Source organism: Balaenoptera musculus, chromosome 2 (assembly GCF_009873245.2).
Source record: "Balaenoptera musculus isolate JJ_BM4_2016_0621 chromosome 2, mBalMus1.pri.v3, whole genome shotgun sequence".
Taxonomy (NCBI): Eukaryota; Metazoa; Chordata; class Mammalia; order Artiodactyla; family Balaenopteridae; genus Balaenoptera; species Balaenoptera musculus.
The window spans coordinates 93710901-93736168 of NC_045786.1; the positions used below are offsets into that span (position 1 = coordinate 93710901).

The 25268-nt window shown below is 41.8% G+C and overlaps 1 protein-coding gene across 5 annotated transcripts in view; it reads left to right on the forward strand.

Moving 5' to 3' along the window:
* RASGRP1 (RAS guanyl releasing protein 1) overlaps positions 1 to 25268 on the forward strand; it is a 91206-nt gene that overhangs the window by 48120 nt on the left and 17818 nt on the right. For all 5 annotated transcript variants that reach the window (XM_036844590.1, XM_036844589.1, XM_036844587.1 and 2 more), the window contains 7 exons: positions 109 to 171; positions 1106 to 1237; positions 3168 to 3321; positions 6923 to 7096; positions 8109 to 8225; positions 17444 to 17719; positions 19226 to 19306. In XM_036844590.1, the coding sequence (XP_036700485.1) occupies positions 109 to 171; positions 1106 to 1237; positions 3168 to 3321; positions 6923 to 7096; positions 8109 to 8225; positions 17444 to 17719; positions 19226 to 19306 (997 nt within the window). The remainder of the gene's footprint in view (positions 1 to 108; positions 172 to 1105; positions 1238 to 3167; positions 3322 to 6922; positions 7097 to 8108; positions 8226 to 17443; positions 17720 to 19225; positions 19307 to 25268) is intronic.

Consider the following 25268-nt stretch of genomic DNA (forward strand, 5'->3'; position numbering starts at 1 on the left):
AAACTATTTGCGGGGCTGGAGGAGGGTAGTTTTAGCAATACTCCCAAAGATGAAAAGTTGTTTGGTTTCTATAACAGAGGCTTCCATTTCCCTTAACCACAGCCATACCTATAAGGATGCCTTGGCAAAGAATTCACCAGGGCTTTGCCTGAAGATCTGCTATTTTGTAAGGTAACATTTCTGCATGCATTTGGGACTTTGTGGAGTGGGGTGAAATGAAAGAGCCAGAGACTCTAGCTCTTTCCTTGTCCTCCCTGCCTTTCCCTTCCTGACCATCTGTACAACACCTCTGGGCAGACCAGAAAGGGCAATTGTTAGTACTGGAAATTCCTCAAAGAGCATAGTCAGTTTTTTTCTGATGTGCCTGAGCTTAATATTTTATACCAATGTTTTTGTCAACCTTGCAGCATTTTGGTATCAAGTGACATAAGGGAAAGGTTATTTTGTTTGTTTTTATTCCTAAGTATAAAAGTAATGTAGCTCATATTAGAGCACTTTGAAAATATAGAGAAGACTATAACTATAGTAATAATCACTTATATCCTACTACCTATTTTGGTATATTTCCCTTGTCTCTTTCCAAGTAGGTTTTTTAACATAGTAGAGATCAAAATACATACAAAGTTTTGTATCCTATAGTTTTCACTTTAAATCATAGGAATCTTCTCTAGTCATTAAAAACTTTTTATAAACATTTTTAATGGCCATATAATATCCTGAGGTATAATAAAGTGTAATTTAAAGATGCATTGTCCAATCTTTGGACGTTTGGTTTGTCTGCCATTGTCTTATTTATCATTCTCTCTGATACACATGGTTGTGCCTAAATCTTTGCAGTGGCTTCTTTCATTATGATTCACCTCATCATAGCATAGCATTTAATATGTGGGGTGCAGAGGATTGTCAGTGGGTGGTTTTCTTCTCTTTCCCCCCACCCCCACTCCGGCTCCTTATATTCTGTATAGAGAATATAGATTCTATATTCCCAGGAATATAGAACAAACCAGCCCCTGTCTTTTTCTGAATCCTTTTTGCGGGAAGAACCCACCACAATGTGAGTCCTTGGCTTCAGTTTTGGCTTGTGTTTTTAAATCCCACCATGTAGGTATTGGATAACAGAATTCTGGATCATGTTTAAAATGGATGCCAGCTTGGCACGCACTATGGAAGAGTTTCAGGAACTGGTGAAAGCTAACGGCCAGGAGCTGCACTGCCGCCTGATTGACACAACTCAAATGTGAGTGTCGCGGTTTTGACGCCTCTTTCGAAACCACCTCCCTCCTGTAATACAACCCAGGCCGCTCAGCAAGGCTCTGCGTCCCGCTGTGACGTCTGCTCTACCCACCCCAGGAAGCCCTCAGGCAGGTTCAAATGGCCTCATGAAAGAGAAAAGCTTGACATGTAGCAGGAAAGCAGAGAAGCCCCCTGGTGATAACGCTGTACCTGACTACTATCCAAGAGTAGGAAAAAAGAAATCTCAGTGAACAAGAAATCAGCTAGCCAGATATTGACTAAAATTTATATAAGTCCCAAGAAACTGAAAGTGTGGTGACTAAATTGGTGCCTCTTCAGCAGCTAATGCCCGGAGGGCCCCTGCACTTATAAATGGGGAAGGGACTGCTGGAAAATGGACCGAGCAGAGGGTTTATAACATATTCGGTAGGCCAGAAAGTTCTGCAAGAGACACTTAGACCTATGCAGAGATGGAAAGGATCTCAGGAGTGTTGCATATTATTCCTTGGATTTCTTCTTTATGAGATGGTCCCGCTCTGGAAAAATGAACGCCTGTCCTAATCTGGGGAGAGGAGAGTACACTCATCATATGCTAAGGTTTCCACAATCTGGCTCCTTTGTTTTAGAATAATACAGATCCCTAGGACATAGAATTCTAGGACTGAAACATATTTTCAAGATGATTTTATCCAATGTCCTGGGAAACTGAGGCTCAGCAAGGCTTGCTTGTCTGGGGTCACACAGCTAGCTGAGTTAACGGCAGAGCAGAATCTGGACTGGGAGAGCCCTCAGTGCCCTGTGCCGTGGCCATGTGGACATGATTTCCAAATCACATGTCAGAGTCCCAGTTAAATCTACGTAGCAGGTTGGACTCTCTGTACTTCTTTGCTTAGAATTATAATAACTTGAGAGATAAAAGAAGGTTCTGCAGTAAAAATGTCTTCATTTTTTAAATGCAGCACACAGGGCCCAGGGCAGTTCTCAAACCCTGATTTCCTTATCCCAATACACCCCTAGCTGACTTTCCTCTACCAGTATTTTCCACGGTATATTCTTTTGGAATTAGTCAGTGGGATATTGCCTGACCAGATATACTTGAGAAATAGAGAGTTGAACTTCCTTTTTGCAATGCATCTCAGAGTCTGTAATATGCTCTTTGGCTAAGGGGGCTGCAGAATTTGTAGCATTTCCCAAACTAATTTGACCACAGAACCCTTTTGTCAAGAGACAAGGTTCTCAGGAATACAGGTTTGGGAAACACAGATCTGCAACCTGCTACCTTTCTCTTTGCTTCCTTAGTGTAGGAAATTGAGACTGAATAAGAAACACATGGATTGATTACAAGAAAATGTGTGTGGGGCTAACTCTAGGGTTAGCTAGGCTTCCTTGGTCATTTCAGTGGCTGGGGACATTTGAGGAAAATGCCATAAGTCTGCCCAGAGTGACCACCTGTTCCTACACATGACTCCCCAGCATGGCATCTCCTCTCTGTGGTTCTCTGTGCTCTTCTGGCATGACAACTGCCCCACTCCCTTGAGATTTCCAACCACATAGAGTCCCCGTCACCCTCATGAGATGAGGGAACACACAGAAGGCATGGAGAGAGCAGACCTGCCAGGGCTATACAGAGGAGCCAGGACACTGTGAACAATGCCCGAGACTCTGTCCTTCCCGCAGACTTAAGACAAATGCATTTTACCCAGTTCCCATGGCACGTTCAGAAGGCTCAAGGAAAACCATCAAAGCTTCCTAGTCGCCACCATAGGAAAAACTGATGTGGGGAAACTGTTAATGCATTGTTCTGACCAAGGAAAGTTAGGTAACGGTGCTTTGCATAGTCTTGTGGGAAGCGTTAATGGATTTATTTGCATTAAAAAGCAATTTTGATTTATTCTTCTTCCCTGTCTTCTCCCTTTCATTTTTACCCACAAAAGCAATGCCCGTGACTGGTCCAGGAAACTGACTCAAAGGATAAAATCGAACACCAGCAAGAAACGGAAAGTCTCCCTGCTCTTTGACCATCTGGAACCAGAAGAGCTCTCCGAGCACCTTACCTACCTGGAGTTCAAGTCCTTCCGGAGGATATCTGTATGTACCCGAGGGGCCGGAGGAAAGCTTCCCTGGGATATCTCTGAAAATAAGCAGAGGAATTCAACAGCCATCCACCTCCTAACCCTAGAGGCCCCCTCAGCGCTGGCAGGCTTTCCCATCAGACTTTGTGTCATTGGGAAAGTCAGGACACGCTGCCTTATTTGCTGCTTCAGCTCTGCTCCACGCTCCCATCCTCCAAGCCCAGCTCACCCAACCCACCACTCGCTCAAGTGGCAATGCTGTGGGCACACATGATACCCTGCACACGTGAGTGTACACACGGCATGCATGCGCATACACACACACACACATTTTACTCCTGATAATCATGAGGCTTCCAGAATGTTTTTTTTTAATTTTCCTCCAAAAAAATGAGGGTAAGTCCTGTAAGAGGACTTGAATTCATTCTAGAATAGGCTTTGGATGGCTGTGGGAAATCTCAAAATAAATCAGATGCTACTGGTCCAGCCCAGAATTTACCTAAACCCTTGAAGTGGTGCTGACATGGCCCAGCAGTCCACCCCTGATTCTAGAGAAACTCTGCTGACCCAAACCTTGCTCACTGAAACTCCATATGTGATACCAAAGAACACCGGCTCCATACAAGAGAACTTGCCAACAGAGCCTCACTGGCCGATGCGATTTCCTGAGAAATGACTCCACTCAGCCCCCACCGCTATGGAAAGATAGAGTTTTCAGCTTTGCTCTAAAAGTAGAGACTACTAGTTGCTGGATGCATTTCTTAGATGCACCTGTTCCCTGATGAGGTGATGGAGGCCCAGGGGTGGCTTGGACCAGATCACACAGTTTATTAGAGTCAGAGCTGAGACCAGGATCACAAGCCTCTCTCAGTCACTCAGCACCAATTTATTGAGGCTGCTTGTGTTTGGAAGGAGAGCTGCAAACCAGGTTACAGGGGTTATTATAGCTTTTCTCCCATAATGTTGACAGCCTCCCTGTTTTCACACAGCTATTTTGCCAATCAGCCAGGAACCTCCCCGCCCCCTCCAGCCCAATTTGGAAATACGTCTCCAAGCATTCATCTGCACGGGGACCTCCAGTCTCCTCACTGGCTCCCCTCAGACAGAACCACAGGCCCCAATTGGAACGCTCCCCCTGGAGGGTTTCCATTTGGCAGTGCCTCTCCTGTCACGGGGGAAGGACACTGAAAAGAGCCATTTATCACACTGGAAATCTGAGCTGTACTGGGGCCCAATTGGTAGGACTGCTCTGTCAGGCCTGTGGGACGTCTGCTCCCTGCCAGGGCTCAGATCAGTGGAGGTGGAAGGGAAGAGTCAGTGCAGAACAAGGCCCCTGCGCCAGTGCCCCCCCCCCCCAGTGTCGGTGCAGGGTTCTAGCTGCAAATGAAGGCGTCAGCTTGAACCTTATTTCTTTTGAAGGTCACAGTCGCCCCATAGAAGAAGACTTTCGGGGGGATCTTTTTGTTTTCCCTACACAGTTCTAAACACTTTTCCCCACGTAGGGTGGGAGGGAAATTTATCTCTGCTATGAATTGAGTGGCATTTGATATTTTCTGCTTATTATTATAATACTTTGGAGGGGGGAAGAATTATACTGAGATAATTCTTTTAAAAAACAAGTGGATTCAATATGTTACATTTAGAATGGGAGGGGTATATAAATGTATCCACTGGAATGAATCAGGGGAACTTTTTCTTAGAACCAGTAAGATTTGTGCTGTATATGTCTCTCTTAAGGAGTAGGTTTGGTCTACTCATATTTTTCCACCTATCAGCAAACACAGCACAGAAAAGTGGGGCTCAGTTAATTTGCATTCGTTTTATTTAGGTTATGAGATCTTCTCATCAGTGTATTACTAGTCAGGCAGGGCTAAGGTATGTACACTGATAACAACCCCCTCAACCCTTCCCACCCAATCTCAGTGGCCTAACAAAGCAAAAGTTTATTTTTCACTCCTGCTACACGTCTGACCAGGGGCCTCTGCTGACCACAGGTGCTCAGAGCCTGGGTGTGGGAGGCTTCATCTTGACATGGATCTTCACGATCTCTGCAGCCTGGAAAGGCAACATAGCCAATCGTTCCCTGGCTCTTCTATCTCAAAAGTCGTCACGTCTATCAGCAACTCCTAAATATCTAAAGATCTTTAGTGTGTGAAATGATAGTGCGCTCAACTTCCTAAAAGAATTTCCCTGAAAAGCATTCGTTCCAATACAATCCCAGCGAGAGGATTTTTCTTTATTTCTGGAATGTGCCTATTACTAATATAAACATCATTATTAAAACAGTTTCCTTGTTTCTGCAAAAAAAAAAAAAAAAAAAAAGTCATCACGTCACTTCCACTGACATTCTCCTGGCTAAACTGTGTCATGTGGTCACACCTGATCTCAAAGGGCAGAGTTGAGAAATGGAGAGCTGGAAATAGCTGGGGAACAGCACCGAAAACTCCCATGGGAGCATTGGAGCAGAGCAAACTCTCCTCCCTCTGTTATACTATTTGAGCAAAAGGATTGTTTGTGACAGGGACACAGTAGCTACAGTCATGACTTATACAGTGATCTTCTGGGACATTTCCAGCTTCACATCTGCTGTTTGTTTCATTGTCAGCCATAGTGAATGCCATTGCCCAGGTGAATGGGAAGCTGTGGTCCCCAAATAATAGCTAACCAGTGTCATGTACCCCACTCGCTTCACCCCTGCTCGAGTGGGTGAATAGAGGGAAATCCAAACAGGTCTGTTTGATCATGAGGTTAATAATATCCTGTTAGCACCACCTCACACTTACGTAGCACTTTGAAAAGTTAAGGTGCTTTCACAGGTTATCATGTTTGATCTTAATAACAATTCCATGTCCTAAATAGGACAGATGTTATCCCATTTTTAAGTTAAGAAGACAGCTAGGAGAGAGAGAAAAAGAGAGTGTGACACAGTAGATTTTGTGAGATTATCTTTTTTTTTTCCCTTACCTTCAGCACCAGAGCTGGAACTAGTACTGAGATTTTTCTTTTTTTTTAATAAATTTATTTATTTATTTATTTATTTTTGGCTGTGTTGGGTCTTCGTTTCTGTGCGAGGGCTTTCTCTAGTTGCGGCGAGCGGGGGCCACTCTTCATCGCGGTGCGCGGGCTTCTCATTGTCGTGGCTTCCCTTGTTGTGGAGCACAGGCTCTAGACTCACAGGCTCAGTAGTTCTGGCTCACGGGCTTAGTTGCTCCGTGGCATGTGGGATCTTCCCCAACCAGGGCTCAAACCTTTGTCCTCTGCATTGGCAGGCAGATTCTTAACCACTGCGCCACCAGGGAAGCCCCTGAGATTTTTCTTGTACACTGTATTCTTTAGAATTTAGAAGGGACACTGTCCCTATCTACTCAACACAATATTTGGGTTAACTTGTATGTGTACACATCCATTTAGGCCTAATGACTTTTGATGTAGAGGGACCATGCTGTGGGTAGAATAAGAAAGATGTCCTTCCTACCATCCTTGTCTGCAGGAGAGGAAGGCCAAGAGCTCCTCTGTCCCTTAGCAGATTCTAGCCATCAACTCAGCAGAGGTTAATATGCCCCTCGGGTCTCCCAGAATACCAGAGTGGCAGTCCTGATGAGTTTCTTTTTCCCCAGTTCTCCGATTATCAGAATTACCTTGTGAATAGCTGCGTGAAGGAGAACCCTACCATGGAGCGGTCCATTGCCCTGTGTAACGGCATCTCCCAGTGGGTACAACTGATGGTTCTCAGCCGCCCCACCCCCCAGCTCCGAGCTGAAGTCTTCATCAAGTTCATCCAGGTGGCTCAGGTGAGTGACTGGATTAAGACTTTAGGCCTGGGCTAAGAGGTAAATTATCCCCTCTTCCCCCAGCCTAGTCTATCCATTAGAGCTGCTTTCTCCTCATGAACCTCCTGGTGGGGTTTTTGCACCTTTACCTGTCCCCAGATCTAGATACGGTGACTCTTCTACATCCCACACAAGGGCAGTATGGAGAGGGCCCTACAGGCCATCTTCAAGGTCAGGATATGGTTAGATCTCTTTAGATCTTTAACATTTTTCAGAAGATGTTTACCAGCCTATATTGTTTTACCAAATGTGGCCCACATGGCAAAGGAAAGGGCAATTTCAGGTTTTAGTGGAGCTGGAACAGCCTGATTTAGGTCTGTGAGCCCATGTTGTGTTGAATGGCTGGGTTTAGTGTTTGAGGGGCAGAGCTTAGGCATCTGATAAGAGAAAAGCAGATACTGTGAACACGTATTTGAAATTTCACAGAGATTCTAGCATCTCTGTCCCAGTTACTGTCCTATATAGGCACTGGCGTTGCCCTCAGAAATAAAAGTCTGGCTAGTTTGGGGTGAAGGATATAAAGGATTATGCTGAATGATATATTTTTTCAGCTCTAGATGTTCTAGACCAGTGTTTCTTTAAGTGTGGTACATGGACCACCTGCTCTGATGTTAACTAAAGGTACTTTAAAAGCACAGATCCCTAAGCTCAACCCCAGATCCAGGGAATCAGAACACCTGCACTTGGGTCCAGAAATCTTTGTGTTAAACAAGTACTTTGGGTGTTAGAAGCCACTGCTGTAGAGGGTGGTCCACAGACCAGCTGAAACTAAAGGAGGAAGACATGACGCTCTGCTAGATTTGGGACCTCCTGGTCTGGAATTATGCCTTAGGAAAGAAATGGACAGAAAATTGCAATACCTGATCGCTAGCCTTTGGCCAGAATTAGGAAGACTCATAACACAGAGATGAGAGGCAGCATCTTAGCTCCAATGTAACTGACATGTACAGTGACTCTGTTTTCTGTGCCACAGAAGCTCCACCAACTACAGAACTTCAATACATTGATGGCTGTGATAGGAGGGCTCTGTCACAGCTCAATCTCCAGGCTCAAGGAGACAAGTTCACATGTCCCGCATGAAATCAATAAGGTCAGTGCTCCTGCCTCCTCCCGGGCCCCTTAGCAGCATTCCTAGGACCAGTGTCAGCATTTCCTCCTTGAGGGGCAGCCCAGAGAGCATTTCCGAACCACACCATCCTTTTTCAACCAGGCAAAATACCAAGGAAGCAACCCCTAAGAAAACCCACAGGACAGGAACGGGGATGTCACAGATTTTTTTTTTTTTTTTTCACACACACACACACTGTATTTTATTTTTACAAGACATAAATAGACTGACACCAAGCATTGTACATGGATGACCACAACAAAAGCAACAATGATTGCAATTACCAAACATGAAACACACTCATACTATGTCATAATATTGACATTCAGTCCAGTAATCCTCCACTGTAACAGCTCCTTTACTTTGCAGTGAAAATTGATTTGTATATTCTTTGCCTCTGAGTCCTTGTGGGATTTTTTTTTTTTTTAATTCAGACAGAAAGTCACAAAAATTATACTCATCCTCATCAGTTCACTCAGTCCCATGTAATTAATTTTTTTTTTCATCTTGATCTTTTGTTAGCACTTTTATGAGTTCATCAATTTTTCATTAGAGTTCTGAAAATGCTTATTCATTCAGTTCAGCAGTACAGTCAGTTACCAGAAACCTGTACTTGTCAGAGTCTTTTCCATGAATTTCTTGAAGATGAAACCCTTTTATAGGAACATATTTGCAAAATCATCAGAGTACACCCAGAACTGTCTGTAAATGACAAAAGACTTAAAAATGACCACGGTTAAAGATTTGATGAAAGTTCATAATAATGCAGTTGACAAGAAAATTAGTTATTTCTGAGATATACATTTTAAAGTAATAACTAGGATTATTACTTATAACATTATACCAGAACATATAAGATTTTTAGAAATTTCATGTAATGTCTGAAACATTTATATTAACATATTTCCATACATATTTCCATACAAATACAAATATAAGATTTTTAGAAATTTCATGTAATGTCTGAAACATTTATATTAACATATTTCCATACATATTTCCATACAAATACAAATATAAGATTTTTAGAAATTTCATGTAATGTCTGAAACATTTATATTAACATATTTCCATACAAATAACCCAATGAAAGTTTAGTATTAGTTGTTCTGTTTGTTTTTTTATACTGCAGGTTCTTATTAGGCATCAGTTTTATACACATCAGTGTATACATGTCAATCCCAATTGCCCAATTCAGCACACCACCATCCCCACCTCACCGCAGTTTTCCCCCCTTGGTGTCCATATGACCATTCTCTACATTTGTGTCTCAACTTCTGCCCTGCAGACTGGCTCATCTGTACCATTTTTCTAGGTTCCGCATACATGCATTAATATACGATATTTGTTTTTCTCTTTCTGACTTACTTCACTCTGTATGACAGTCTCTAGATCCATCCATGTCTCAACAAATGACTCAATTTCGTTCCTTTTTATGGCTGAGTAATATTCCATTGTATATATGTACCACAACTTCTTTATCCATTCGTCTGTTGATGGGCATTTAGGTTGCTTCCATAACCTGGCTATTGTAAATAGTGCTGCAATGAACATTCGGGTGCATGTGTCTTTTTGAATTACGGTTTTCTCTGGGTATATGCCCAGTAGTGGGATTGCTGGGTCATATGGTAATTCTATTTTTAGTTTTTTAAGGAACCTCCATACTGTTCTCCATAGTGGCTGTATCAATTTACATTCCCACCAACAGTGCAAGAGGGTTCCCTTTTCTCCACACCCTCTCCAGCATTTGTTGTTTGTAGATTTTCTGATGATGCCCATTCTAACAGGAGTGAGGTGATACCTCATTGTAGTTTTGATTTGCATTTCTCTAATAATTAGTGATGTTGAGCATCTTTTCATGTGCTTCGTGGCCATCTGTATGTCTTCTTTGGAGAAATGTCTATTTAGGTCTTCTGCCCATTTTTGGATTGGGGTGTTTGTTTCTTTGATATTGAGCTGAATGAGCTGTTTATATATTTTGGAGATTAATCCTTTGTCCGTTGATTCATTTGCAAATATTTTCTCCCATTCTGAGGGTTGTCTTTTCGTCTTGTTTATGGTTTCCTTTGCTGTGCAAAAGCTTTGAAGTTTCATTAGGTCCCATTTGTTTATTTTTGTTTTTATTTCCATTACTCTAGGAGGTGGATCAAAAAAGATCTTGCTGTGATTTATGTCAAAGAGTGTTCTTCCTATGTTTTCCTCTAAGAGTTTTATAGTGTCCAGTCTTATATTTAGGTCTCTAATCCATTTTGAGTTTATTTTTGTGTATGGTGTTAGGGAGTATTCTAATTTCATTCTTTTACATGTAGCTGTCCAGTTTTCCCAGCACCACTTATTGAAGAGACTGTCTTTTCTCCATTGTATATCTTTGCCTCCTTTGTCATAGATTAGTTGACCATAGGTGCGTGGGTTAATCTCTGGGCTTTCTATCTTGTTCCATTGATCTATGTTTCTGTTTTTGTGCCAGTACCATACTGTCTTGATTACTGTAGCTTTGTAGTATAGTCTGAAGTCAGGGAGTCTGATTCCTCCAGCTCCATTTTTTTCCCTCAAGACTGCTTTGGCTATTCGGGGTCTTTTGTGTCTCCATACAAATTTTAAGATGATTTGTTCTAGCTCCGTAAAAAATGCCATTGGTAATTTGATAGGGATTGCATTGAATCTGTAGATTGCTTTGGGTAGTATACTCATTTTCACAATGTTGATTCTTCCAATCCAAGAACATGGTATATCTCTCCATCTGTTGGTATCATCTTTAATTTCTTTCATCAGTGTCTTATAGTTTTCTGCATACAGGTCTTTCGTCTCCCTAGGTAGGTTTATTCCTAGGTATTTTATTCTTTTTGTTGCAATGGTAAATGGGAGTGTTTCCATAATTTCTCTTTCAGATTTTTCATCATTAGTGTATAGGAATGCAAGAGATTTCTGTGCATTAATTTTGTATCCTGCAACTTTACCATATTCATTAATTAGCTCTAGCAGTTTTCTGGTGGCAGTTTTAGGATTCTCTATGTATAGTATCATGTCATCCGCAAACAGTGACAGTTTTACTTCTTCTTTTCCAATTTGTATTCCTTTTATTTCTTTTTCTTCTCTGATTGCCGTGGCTAGGACTTCCAGAACTATGTTGAATAATAGTGGTGAGAGTGGACATCCTTGTCTCGTTCCTGATCTTAGAGGAAATGCTTTCAGTTTTTCACCATTGAGAATGATGTTTGCTGTGGGTTTGTCATATATGGCCTTTATTATGTTGAGGTAGGTTCCCTCTATGCCCACTTTCTGGAGAGTTTTTATCAGAAATGGGTGTTGAATTTTGTCAAAAGCTTTTTCTGCATCTATTGAGATGATCATATGGTTTTTATTCTTCAACTTGTTAATATGGTGTATCACATTGATTGATTTGCGTATATTGAAGAATCCTTGCATCCCTGGGATAAATCCCACTTGATCGTGGTGTATGATCCTTTTAATGTGTTGCTGGATTCTGTTTGCTAGTATTTTGTTGAGGATTTTTGCATCTATATTCATCAGTGATATTGGTCTGTAATTTTCTTTTTTTGTAGTGTCTTTGTCTGGTTTTGGTATCAGGGTGATGGTGGCCTCATAGAATGAGTTTGGGAGTGTTCCTTCCTCTGCAATTTTTTGGAAGAGTTTGAGAAGGATGGGTGTTAGCTCTTCTCTAAATGTTTGATAGAATTCACCTGTGAAGCCATCTGGTCCTGGACTTTTGTTTGTTGGAAGATTTTTAATCACAGTTTCAATTTCATTACTTGTGATTTGTCTGTTCATATTTTCTGTTTCTTCCTGATTCAGTCTGGGAAGGTTATACCTTTCTAAGAATTTGTCCATTTCTTCCAGGTTGTCCATTTTATTGGCATAAAGTTGCTTGTAGTAGTCTCTTAGGATGCTTTGTATTTCTGCGGTGTCTGTTGTAACTTCTCCTTTTTCATTTCTGATTTTATTGATTTGAGTCCTCTCCCTCTTTTTCTTGATGAGTCTGGCTAATGGCTTATCAATTTTGTTTATCTTCTCAAAGAACCAACTTTTAGTTTTATTGATCTTTGCTATTGTTTTCTTTGTTTCTATTTCATTTATTTCTGCTCTGATCTTTATGATTTCTTTCCTTCTGCTAACTTTGGGTTTTGTTTGTTCTTCTTTCTCTAGTTTCTTTAGGTGTAAGGTTAGATTGTTTACTTGAGATTTTTCTTGTTTCTTTAGGTAGGCTTGTATAGCTATAAACTTCCCTCTTAGAACCGCTTTTGCTGCATCCCATAGGTTTTGGGTCGTCGTGTTTTCATTGTCATTTGTCTCTAGGTATTTTTTGATTTCCTCTTTGATTTCTTCAGTGATCTCTTGGTTATTTAGTAACGTATTATTTAGCCTCCATGTGTTTGTCCTTTTTACGTTTTTTTCCCTGTAATTCATTTCTAATCTCATAGCGTTGTGGTCAGAAAAGATGCTTGATATGATTTCAATTTTCTTAAATTTACTGAGGCTTGATTTGTGACCCAAGATGTGATCTATCCTGGAGAATGTTCCGTGCGCACTTGAGAAGAACGTGTAATCTGCTGTTTTTGGATGGAATGTCCTATATATATCAATTAAATCTATCTGGTCTATTGTGTCATTTAAAGCTTCTGTTTCCTTATTTATTTTCATTTTGGATGATCTGTCCATTGGTGTAAGTGAGGTGTTAAAGTCCCCCACTATTATTGTGTTACTGTCGATTTCCTCTTTTATAGCTGTTAGCAGTTGCCTTATGTATTGAGATGCTCCTATGTTGGGTGCATATATATTTATAATTGTTATATCTTCTTCTTGGATTGATCCCTGGATCATTATGTAGTGTCCTTCCTTGTCTCTTGTAACATTCTTTATTTTAAAGTCTATTTTATCTGATATGAGTATAGCTACTCCAGCTTTCTTTTGATTTCCATTTGCATGGAATATCTTTTTCCATCCCCTCACTTTCAGTCTGTATGTGTCCCTAGGTCTAAAGTGGGTCTCTTGTAGACAGCATATATATGGGTCTTGTTTTTGTATCCATTCAGCCAGTCTATGTCTTTTGGTTGGGGCATTTAATCCATTCACGTTTAAGGTAATTATCGATATGTATGTTCCTATGACCATTTTCTTAATTGTTTTGGGTTTGTTTTTGTAGGACCTTTTCTTCTCTTGTGTTTCCCACTTAGAGAAGTTCCTTTAGCATTTGTTGTAGAGCTGGTTTGGTGGTGCTGAATTCTCTTAGCTTTTGCTTGTCTGCAAAGCTTTTGATTTCTCCATCAAATCTAAATGAGATCCTTGCCGGGTAGAGTAATCTTGGTTGTAGGTTCTTCCCTTTCATCACTTTAAGTATATCATGCCACTCCCTTCTGGCTTGCAGAGTTTCTGCTGAGAAATCAGCTGTTAACCTTATGGGAGTTCCCTTGTATGTTATTTGTCGTTTTTCCCTTGCTGCTTTCAATAATTTTTCTTTGTCTTTAATTTTTGCCACTTTGATTACTATGTGTCTTGGCGTGTTTCTCCTTGGGTTTATTCTGTATGGGACTCTCTGCGCTTCCTGGACTTGGGTGGCTATTTCCTTTCCCATGTTAGGGAAGTTTTCGACTATAATCTCTTCAAATATTTTCTCTGGTCCTTTCTCTCTCTCCTCTCCTTCTGGGACCCCTATAATGCGAATGTTGTTGCGTTTAATGTTGTCCCAGAGGTCTCTTAGGCTGTCTTCATTTCTTTTCATTCTTTTTTCTTTAGTCTGTTCTGCAGCAGTGAATTCCACCATTCTGTCTTCCAGGTCACTTATCCGTTCTTCTGCCTCAGTTATTCTGCTATTGATTCGTTCTAGTGTAGTTTTCATTTCAGTTATTGTATTGGTGATCTCTGTTTGTTTGTTCTTTAATTCTTCTAGGTCTTTGTTAATCATTTCTTGCATCTTCTCAATCTTTGCCTCCATTCTTATTCCGAGGTCCTGGATCATCTTCACTATCATTATTCTGAATTCTTTTTCTGGAAGGTTGCCTATCTCCACTTCATTTAGTTGTTTTTCTGGGGTTTTTTCTTGTTCCTTCATCTGGTACATAGCCCTCTGCCTTTTCATCTTCTCTATCTTTCTGTAACTGTGGTTTTTGGTCCACAGGCTGCAGGATCGTAGTTTTTCTTGCTTCTGTTTTCTGCCCTCTGGTGGTTGAGGCTATCTAAGAGGCTTGATGGGAGGCTCTGGTGGTGGGTAGAGCTGACTGTTGCTGTGGCGGTCAGAGCTCAGTAAAACCTTAATCCACTTGACTGTTGATGGGTGGGGCTGGGTTCCCTCCCTGTTGCTGTGGCGGTCAGAGCTCAGTAAAACCTTAATCCACTTGACTGTTGATGGGTGGGGCTGGGTTCCCTCCCTGTTGGTTGTTTTGCCTGAGGCAACCCAACACTGGAGCCTACCGGTGCTCTTTGGTGGGGTTAATGGCAGACTCTGGGAGGGCTCACGCCAAGGAGAACTTCCCAGAACCTCTGCTGCCAGTGTCCTTATCCCCACGGTGAAACAGAGCCACTACTCGCCTCTGCAGGAGACCCCCCAACACCGGCAGGTAGGTCTGGTTCAGTCTCCCCCAGGGTCACTGCTCCTTCCCCTGGGTCCCGATGCACACATTACTTTGTGTGTGCCCTCCAAGAGTGGGGTCTCTGTTTCCCCCAGTCCTGTCAAAGTCCTGCAATCAATTCCCACTAGGCTTCAAAGTCTGATTCTCTAGGAATTCCTCCTCCCGTTGCCGGACCCCCAGGTTGGGAAGCCTGACGTGGGGCTCAGAACCTTCACTCCAGTGGGTGGAATTCTGTGGTATAAGTGTTCGCCAGTCTGTGAGTCACCCACCCAGCAGTTATGGGATTTGATTTTACTCTGATTGCGCCCCTCCTACCGTCTCACTGTGGCTTCTCCTCTGTCCTTGGACGCGGGGTATCCTCCTTGGTGAAGTCCAGGGTCTTCCTGTCAATGATTGTCCAGCAGCCAGTGGTGATTCTGGTGCTCTCGCAAGAGGGAGTGAGAGCACGTCCTTCTACTCCGCCATCTTGGTTAATCTCCGTCGATGTCACAGATTTGAGAGTGACTGTGACTCAGTCTGGCCGCAGTGTTACTGCACCCATTCCCACTGGTGATTTGAAACAATGTGTGTGTCTTTCCCATGTTCGTATGCCACTGAGTATCCGGAGTCACCATCTTTAGTACCAACTCCCTTGCTCTAGCAAGGAAAAGTGGTTCAGTGACCATAGTTCAGTCTGCATTTCAAGTGAGGTTATTTAGTGACACGTTAGAAACCTAGCTAGCTGGAACCCTGGGAGAGTGACATTATGGAGAGCTGAATTTTCCCAGATAGTTGGAAATGAGCTTTTCAGGTACCATTTTTTAATAGATGGTGTTTTATTGAGGAACATTTTGCTTAAGTGTCCTATGCACTTTCCTACGTTATTAATTAGATTTTATAGAAAGGACTTTAATCCTTTATACATGCGGCTGTTGCCACACATGGAAACCACTATGATATAGTACAGATATGAATGCAGCTACTTATGGTATGGGTTTGATAACAGCTGCTCTGAGTATTTCATCTCGTTTGGCCTCCCTTACTAAACTCAAACCCCAGTCCCCCCGCGAGCTGTCTTCTTAGGGAGAGATGTCTGAGCCTCGTTGCCCCATCCGTTTTCCCAGGTGTTCGGCCTCCTTTCGGGAAGCCTCTTATTAATCATCCTTGCTCTGACAATGCTGGGGTCTGGGGACACCGCTCCACCCCCACCTCCCCGTGGTCTGGTCACCTTATAATTCCCTGATAGTGCTGGCTGGGAGCAGGCAGAACAACTGAAAAGATTGCCTGTGTCTCAGAGGGAGAGAATCACAGAGTTTAAAGTGCCTTCGTGTCATTTCGTTTACAAGATGTAGCTTGCTGCTCTGCAGCTTGGGGTCCCCCCATAGCAGTGCTTCCTGTCTGTAGCTGCTTGACCTTCAGGGTGGTCTGCATAGTGAATTCCTAAGTCCAGAATGAAAGCTAGTGTCCTCCAGTAGTTTATTTCACCTTCCAAGGGGAACAAAAATATCTCTGTCATCTTTGCTGCTAGTCTCTCGTCTTGTGAGCATTTCCCACACTCCACACTCACCCGCCCTATTTTCTAGAGGTGTGTGAGGAGGCTCTCTTGCCAGCCACATGACTGCCGGGGGCTGACTCCCAGACCTCAAGCTCTTCATCGGGCAGAAAGGGTACTTCTTTAGGCCACGATTCTATTACAGGAATTTCCGGCACAGTGTTTAAAATGGTTGTTTTGTGTTGTGACGTGACTGGCAGGCAGTCTCTCCTTCCTGTCTTTGCTTCTGAGAAGGCTGGTCACCACACATGGGGGTGGGGTTCTGTGAACTGCGTGCTGACTTAAAGCAGGCGCATTGGAAGGAACAGCAGACCTGGCTGTGCCCTTGCTGTGCTGGGAGAGGCCACGCGCCCTCTGGCCGCGGCAGAGCACAGGCCCTAACGCAGAGCCCCCCACGGCCTCCGCCTCGTCCTCTCTCAGGTCCGCTGCTGAGAATTGGTTTAGTCTGTTCAGTCTCCCTATCCAGGGTTTCGGTCCGTGAGTGGAATGTCGCCTGCTTCCTAGGCATAGGTCCATCTTGAGACTCACCGAGCCAAGGCCCACAGAGCGCAGCATAAGGAATAACAGCACGCGATAGGTGACTGAAGCGCCACGCTGGAAACACACGCTTCCCCGCGCCAGCTGCGTGGGCAGCACACTTGAAGTGTTATGCGGTGCGGTGTCTTTGGAATCATTCAGAAGACACTAGGGAAGGGGACTGAATGGCTTGGGGTAGAGGTCAGAGAGACACTTACTATGTATGCACTGTATACTCTTGTACTTTTTAAATCTTTTTTATCATGTGCTAATTTATTTTTTAAAAGAACAATTTTAGCATAAAAATGGTAAATAAAACCTCATCTAGAATTTTCCAGTTATGTAGTAAAGCACACCTTGCGTTTTCTAAACCTACTCTGCGATGTTTGACGTAAGCTGGAGTTTTAACTGGGGAGTCAGAATCTACACCTTTAGATGGACCACCCCCTGCCTGACGAATCAGGGACGGGGTGAAATTATGGTAGGAGCTGAGAGTTAAAGGCGGCCGCTGCAAAAACACAGCCTGCCTGGATGGTACCTGTGACTGGGTCTCTTCCTCTGCTTTGTAGGTTCTGGGTGAGATGACCGAGCTGCTGTCCTCCTGCAGAAACTATGACAACTACCGGCGTGCCTACGGGGAGTGCACCCACTTCAAGATCCCCATCCTGGGGGTACACCTCAAGGACCTCATCTCCCTGTATGAAGCCATGCCCGACTATCTGGAGGAGGGCAAGGTGAACGTCCACAAGCTGCTGGCCCTTTACAATCATATCAACGAACTGGTCCAGCTGCAAGAGGTGGCCCCACCCCTGGAGGCCAACAAGGACCTGGTGCACCTGCTGACGGTGAGGCTCCGTGGGAGACAAATTACTGGGCGCCACCTTATCAAAGATCAGCTCAGTTAAGCCTCACAAGAACTCTGTGAAGTGGATACTATCATCACCTCCATTTCATGGATGGGGATTCTGAGGCACAAAGACGTAACTTGCCAGAAGCCACACGTTATTAAGCAGCAGATCCTGGGCTCAGACCCGGGTGGTGGGACTCCGGGGCTGTGCTCTTAAGCACCATGCCCTTTGGACCTCTAGGAGTGTTCCCCTCCCCCTACAAAAGCCAGTCCTAAGCTCTCTGGGAGGAGCTGATAGCAAATCAGGATATAAGGCTTGGTAAGAGATTGGAGACAGTGGGTTTTCATTAAAAAAAAAGGACAAGGCATTGAGTTAAAAACAACAAAAAAAAATAGGTTCATTATTTGGGTCCTGCTACCACTGGCTTGGATCCCAGAGACATGTAAGCCAAGGGCAGGCGAACACTTGTAGTGATGCGGGAGACCAGGATTTGCACTTTGGGTGCGGGGTGAGGTCAGATGAACTCCCTTCCAGACCTGTGATTCTATAGTTATAGCTGTGTGACTGACTGTGGGCACATAACTCTCTCTGTTTCCTTCTCTGTAAAATCAGAGGGATTCATCTCTGTGATGACTTCTCCCTTCTCTTTCAGTTCTAAAATTTGACAATTTTTAATGTGCCTTTTTTTGCAGAATGGAATAATCACTGTAGCCTCTTCGTACCTCACAGGATTATTCTGATAGTGCCTCAGGCTTTGCATCCAGCTGGTGTCTAATGCCAGCCCTTTTGCTAGTTGTCCAGGTGACCTTGGCTAGTTTCAGCCTTAGACAGCATCATCTGAGGAAAGAGGCACTGAATCTTAACTTTCTTGGTTCACAAATTCTGTGAGGAAAACTGTAAGCATTTCCCCCCCAAAATATACATAAGCCATATATACTCAAAAATATGGGTGTTTTTGAGTTCTGAAACCCCTGAAGCCCATCCATAGAATCCAGATTAAGAACAAGATTATTTCTAAGACCTCTCTCCTCTAAAATTTTATAGTTCTAAGGTATATGAAACTCTTAATATTGTTTGATATTACCTGTTATCATTTAAACTGGGTTCTGTTGCTGGAATCAAATTTTCATGGTATCAGGCCATGCAAACTGTCCTTTCAGATCATCCATCTGCTTTGGGAGAGAACACGTGAGGTGTGGACCATCTGACTAGATAGGGCCTTTGGCCTAAGCTCTGCATAGAAGCTTAGCTATTAAACCATAGTTTAAAAGTGGGCATCTTGAGACTTCTCCAAAGTTTAAAAATATTTTAACAAGAACTAACACTTGCCCTACTGCAGTAGTAGATGTTATACCCCCAAAATTCTGTGAATTTTTAAAAACAAATGACTTACAGCCTAAAAGGGTAAACCACTAGAGAGGAAGAACCAAGAAAGAAACACATCGGCCCTGGGAAAGGCAAACAGCATCCTAGCAATTAACTCTGTTCTCCTTTGATTTGCAGTTATCCCTAGATCTCTACTACACTGAAGACGAAATCTACGAGCTTTCTTATGCCCGGGAACCCAGGAACCACAAAGCCCCAGTGAGTTTTTCATATTGACTCCCGTGTGTAACAGGTGCTTTACAAGCCTCTCATCAAGGTCATCCATCTTGGAATGGACTTTAGTTCAGTTTAAAAAGCATATTATGTTTTTACTATGTGCCCAACATTGTGCTAGGAATAAGGAAAGCTTCAACATATGTATTACGAATAGTTCCTGACCATAAAGAGCTTGTACACTCCTCGAGGGGATAAGACTAATATGTGAACAGTAAATAACTACATGCCATGAGTGTCAGGAGGAGTGAGGGAATCGGCCAGTGGTTTACTAGTTAGAGAAGGGATATAGCATGGTGGGCTGGAGTGACCTCTCCCGCCTATTAATTATAAAGTGTCCTCAAGGCAGTGGTTTCTCTTCATGATTTGTTGATGATAATGATATGTATATTAATCAGATGCTCAGCTTCAGAGGACTTTCAACTTGGTAGATAGAAAAGCCCCCACATCTTGTATTCACGTGGGTCAGGAAGAGCAGTCTGCTGGGTCTTTTGACCTCTTCTGATGAGAAGTCCTCAAAATTGTACACAGTCCTGGCTGCACAGTAGAGACTTCACAGGTTATCTGGCCCTGGCTTCCTACAGGCAGGTGAAATAATTTCAGTCTTCCTTCTGAAGACCCAATAATTCCCAGTCTCCTGGGCAGCTCCCTAGCTCCAAAGCAAGTGGTACTCAAAGGTAGAGAGTTGCCCGTACGTGAGAAATTCAGCTTATCTCTTCAGATGGCTGAATTTCATTGTTTCTATACAGAAAGATCAAGTTCTAGCATCCTGTTGTAACCAAAGATGTTTACTGAACATATTCGGCAGGTTTCAGGGTGTTAGAGGGCATTCCAACGAAAAGGGGACCTTCTTTCGATTTTTGAAGAGATTTTAATTTGGGCCAAGTCTCAGATACTTAGGAATGGATTCCATCTCAGCTCGTCTAGGCCTCACTTTTTTTTTTTCCTTGTGTGTCTTCCTGCCTTTTAGCTATTTTTCTCCTCATCCTTCTCTCTACTAAATAGTAAGTAGAGAACAGAGAGGAAAATTTTTTTTTTTTCATCCCCACCCCACCGCAGTTTTCCCCCCCTTGGTGTCCATATGTTTTTTCTCTACTTCTCTGTCTCAGTTTCTGCTCAGCAAACCGGTTCATCTGTACCATTTTTCTAGGTTCCACATACATGCATTAATATACGATATTTGTTTTTCTCTTTCTGACTTACTTCACTCTGTATGACAGTCTCTAGATCCATCCACTTCTCAACAAATGACTCAATTTCGTTCCTTTTTATGGCTGAGTAATATTCCATTGTATATATGTACCACAACTTCTTTATCCATTCGTCTGTTGATGGGCATTTAGGTTGCTTCCATGACCTGGCTATTGTAAATAGTGCTGCAATGAACATTCGGGTGCATGTGTCTTTTTGAATTACGGTTTTCTCTGGGTATATGCCCAGTAGTGGGATTGCTGGGTCATATGGTAATTCTATTTTTAGTTTTTTAAGGAACCTCCATATTGTTCTCCATAGTGACTGTATCAATTTACATTCCCACCAACAGTGCAAGAGGGTTCCCTTTTCTCCACACCCTCTCCAGCATTTGTTGTTTGTAGATTTTCTGATGATGCCCATTCTAACCGGAGTGAGGTGATACCTCATTGTAGTTTTGATTTGCATTTCTCTAATAATTAGTGATGTTGAGCATCTTTTCATGTGCTTCGTGGCCATCTGTATGTCTTCTTTGGAGAAATGTCTATTTAGGTCTTCTGCCCATTTTTGGATTGGGGTGTTTGTTTCTTTAATATTGAGCTGAATGAGCTGTTTATATATTTTGGAGATTAATCCTTTGTCCGTTGATTCGTTTGCAAATATTTTCTCCCATTCTGAGGGTTGTCTTTTCGTCTTGTTTATGGTTTCCTTTGCTGTGCAAAAGCTTTGAAGTTTCATTAGGTCCCATTTGTTTATTTTTGTTTTTATTTCCATTACTGTAGGAGGTGGATCAAAAAAGATCTTGCTGTGATTTATGTCAAAGAGTGTTCTTCCTATGTTTTCCTCTAAGAGTTTTATAGTGTCCAGTCTTATATTTAGGTCTTTAATCCATTTTGAGTTTATTTTTGTGTATGGTGCTAGGGAGTATTCTAATTTCATTCTTTTACATGTAGCTGTCCAGTTTACCCAGCACCACTTATTGAAGAGACTGTCTTTTCTCCATTGTATATCTTTGCCTCCTTTGTCATAGATTAGTTGACCATAGGTGCGTGGGTTAATCTCTGGGCTTTCTATCTTGTTCCATTGATCTATGTTTCTCCTTTTGTGCCAGTACCATATTGTCTTGATTACTGTAGCTTTGTAGTAGAGTCTGAAGTCAGGGAGTCTGATTCCTCCAGCTCCATTTTTTTCCCTCAAGACTGCTTTGGCTATTCGGGGTCTTTTGTGTCTCCATACAAATTTTAAGATGATTTGTTCTAGCTCCGTAAAAAATGCCATTGGTAATTTGATAGGGATTGCATTGAATCTGTAGATTGCTTTGGGTAGTATACTCATTTTCACAATGTTGATTCTTCCAATCCAAGAACATGGTATACCTCTCCATCTGTTGGTATCATCTTTAGTTTCTTTCATCAGTGTCTTATAGTTTTCTGCATACAGGTCTTTTGTCTCCCTAGGTAGGTTTATTCCTAGGTATTTTATTCTTTTTGTTGCAATGGTAAATGGGAGTGTTTCCATAATTTCTCTTTCAGATTTTTCATCATTAGTGTATAGGAATGCAAGAGATTTCTGTGCATTAATTTTGTATCCTGCAACTTTACCATATTCATTAATTAGCTCTAGCAGTTTTCTGGTGGCAGTTTTAGGATTCTCTATGTATAGTATCATGTCATCCGCAAACAGTGACAGTTTTACTTCTTCTTTTCCAATTTGTATTCCTTTTATTTCTTTTTCTTCTCTGATTGCCGTGGCTAGGACTTCCAGAACTATGTTGAATAATAGTGGTGAGAGTGGACATCCTTGTCTCGTTCCTGATCTTAGAGGAAATGCTTTCAGTTTTTCACCATTGAGAATGATGTTTGCTGTGGGTTTGTCATATATGGCCTTTATTATGTTGAGGTAGGTTCCCTCTATGCCCACTTTCTGGAGAGTTTTTATCAGAAATGGGTGTTGAATTTTGTCAAAAGCTTTTTCTGCATCTATTGAGATGATCATATGGTTTTTATTCTTCAACTTGTTAATATGGTGTATCACATTGATTGATTTGCGTATATTGAAGAATCCTTGCATCCCTGGGATAAATCCCACTTGATCGTGGTGTATGATCCTTTTAATGTGTTGTTGGATTCTGTTTGCTAGTATTTTGTTGAGGATTTTTGCATCTATATTCATCAGTGATATTGGTCTGTAATTTTCTTTTTTTGTAGTGTCTTTGTCTGGTTTTGGTATCAGGGTGATGGTGGCCTCATAGAATGAGTTTGGGAGTGTTCCTTTCTCTGCAATTTTTTGGAAGAGTTTGAGAAGGATAGGTGTTAGCTCTTCTCTAAATGTTTGATAGAATTCACCTGTGAAGCCATCTGGTCCTGGACTTTTGTTTGTTGGAAGATTTTTAATCACAGTTTCAATTTCATTACTTGTGATTGGTCTGTTCATATTTTCTGTTTCTTCCTGGTTTAGTCTTGGAAGATTATACCTTTCTAAAAATGTGTCCATTTCTTCCAGGTTGTCCATTTTATTGGCATAAAGTTGCTTGTAGTAGTCTCTTAGGATGCTTTGTATTTCTGCGGTGTCTGTTGTAACTTCTCCTTTTTCATTTCTGATTTTATTGATTTGAGTCCTCTCCCTCTTTTTCTTGATGAGTCTGGCTAATGGCTTATCAATTTTGTTTATCTTCTCAAAGAACCAACTTTTAGTTTTATTGATCTTTGCTATTGTTTTCTTTGTTTCTATTTCATTTATTTCTGCTCTGATCTTTATGATTTCTTTCCTTCTGCTAACTTTGGGTTTTGTTTGTTCTTCTTTCTCTAGTTTCTTTAGGTGTAAGGTTAGATTGTTTACTTGAGATTTTTCTTGTTTCTTTAGGTAGGCTTGTATAGCTATAAACTTCCCTCTTAGAACTGCTTTCGCTGCATCCCATAGGTTTTGGGTCGTCGTGTTTTCATTGTCATTTGTCTCTAGGTATTTTTTTATTTCCTCTTTGATTTCTTCAGTGATCTCTTGGTTATTTAGTAACGTATTGTTTAGCCTCCATGTGTTTGTCTTTTTTACGTTTTTTTCCCTGTAATTCATTTCTAATCTCATAGCGTTGTGGTCAGAAAAGATGCTTGATATGATTTCAATTTTCTTAAATTTACTGAGGCTTGATTTGTGACCCAAGATGTGATCTATCCTGGAGAATGTTCCGTGCGCACTTGAGAAGAACGTGTAATCTGCTGTTTTTGGATGGAATGTCCTATATATATCAATTAAATCTATCTGGTCTATTGTGTCATTTAAAGCTTCTGTTTCCTTATTTATTTTCATTTTGGATGATCTGTCCATTGGTGTAAGTGAGGTGTTAAAGTCCCCCACTATGATTGTGTTACTGTCGATTTCCTCTTTTATAGCTGTTAGCAGTTGCCTTATGTATTGAGGTGCTCCTATGTTGGGTGCATATATATTTATAATTGTTATATCTTCTTCTTGGATTGATCCCTTGATCATTATGTAGTGTCCTTCCTTGTCTCTTGTAACATTCTTTATTTTAAAGTCTATTTTATCCGACATGAGTATAGCTACTCCAGCTTTCTTTTGATTTCCATTTGCATGGAATATCTTTTTCCATCCCCTCACTTTCAGTCTGTATGTGTCCCTAGGTCTAAAGTGGGTCTCTTGTAGACAGCATATATATGGGTCTTGTTGTTGTATCCATTCAGCCAGTCTATGTCTTTTGGTTGGGGCATTTAATCCATTCACGTTTAAGGTAATTATCGATATGTATGTTCCTATGACCATTTTCTTAATTGTTTTGGGTTTGTTTTTGTAGGTCCTTTTCTTCTCTTGTGTTTCCCACTTAGAGAAGTTCCTTTAGCATTTGTTGTAGAGCTGGTTTGGTGGTGCTGAATTCTCTTAGCTTTTGCTTGTCTGTAAAGCTTTTGATTTCTCCATCAAATCTAAATGAGATCCTTGCCGGGTAGAGTAATCTTGGTTGTAGGTTCTTCCCTTTCATCACTTTAAGTATATCATGCCACTCCCTTCTGGCTTGCAGAGTTTCTGCTGAGAAATCAGCTGTTAACCTTATGGGAGTTCCCTTGTATGTTATTTGTCGTTTTTCCCTTGCTGCTTTCAATAATTTTTCTTTGTCTTTAATTTTTGCCACTTTGATTACTATGTGTCTTGGCGTGTTTCTCCTTGGGTTTATCCTGTATGGGACTCTCTGCGCTTCCTGGAGTTGGGTGGCTATTTCCTTTCCCATGTTAGGGAAGTTTTCGACTATAATCTCTTCAAATATTTTCTCTGGTCCTTTCTCTCTCTCTTCTCCTTCTGGGACCCCTATAATGCAAATGTTGTTGCGTTTAATGTTGTCCCAGAGGTCTCTTAGGCTGTCTTCATTTCTTTTCATTCTTTTTTCTTTAGTCTGTTCCGCAGCAGTGAATTCCACTATTCTGTCTTCCAGGTCACTTATCCGTTCTTCTGCCTCAGTTATTCTGCTATTGATTCCTTCTAGTGTAGTTTTCATTTCAGTTGTTGTATTGGTCATCTCTGTTTGTTTGTTCTTTAATTCTTCTAGGTCTTTGTTAATCACTTCTTGCATCTTCTCAATCTTTGCCTCCATTCTTATTCCGAGGTCCTGGATCATCTTCACTATCATTATTCTGAATTCTTTTTCTGGAAGGTTGCCTATCTCCACTCATTTAGTTGTTTTTCTGGGGTTTTTTCTTGTTCCTTCATCTGGTACATAGCCCTCTGCCTTTTCATCTTGTCTATCTTTCTGTAA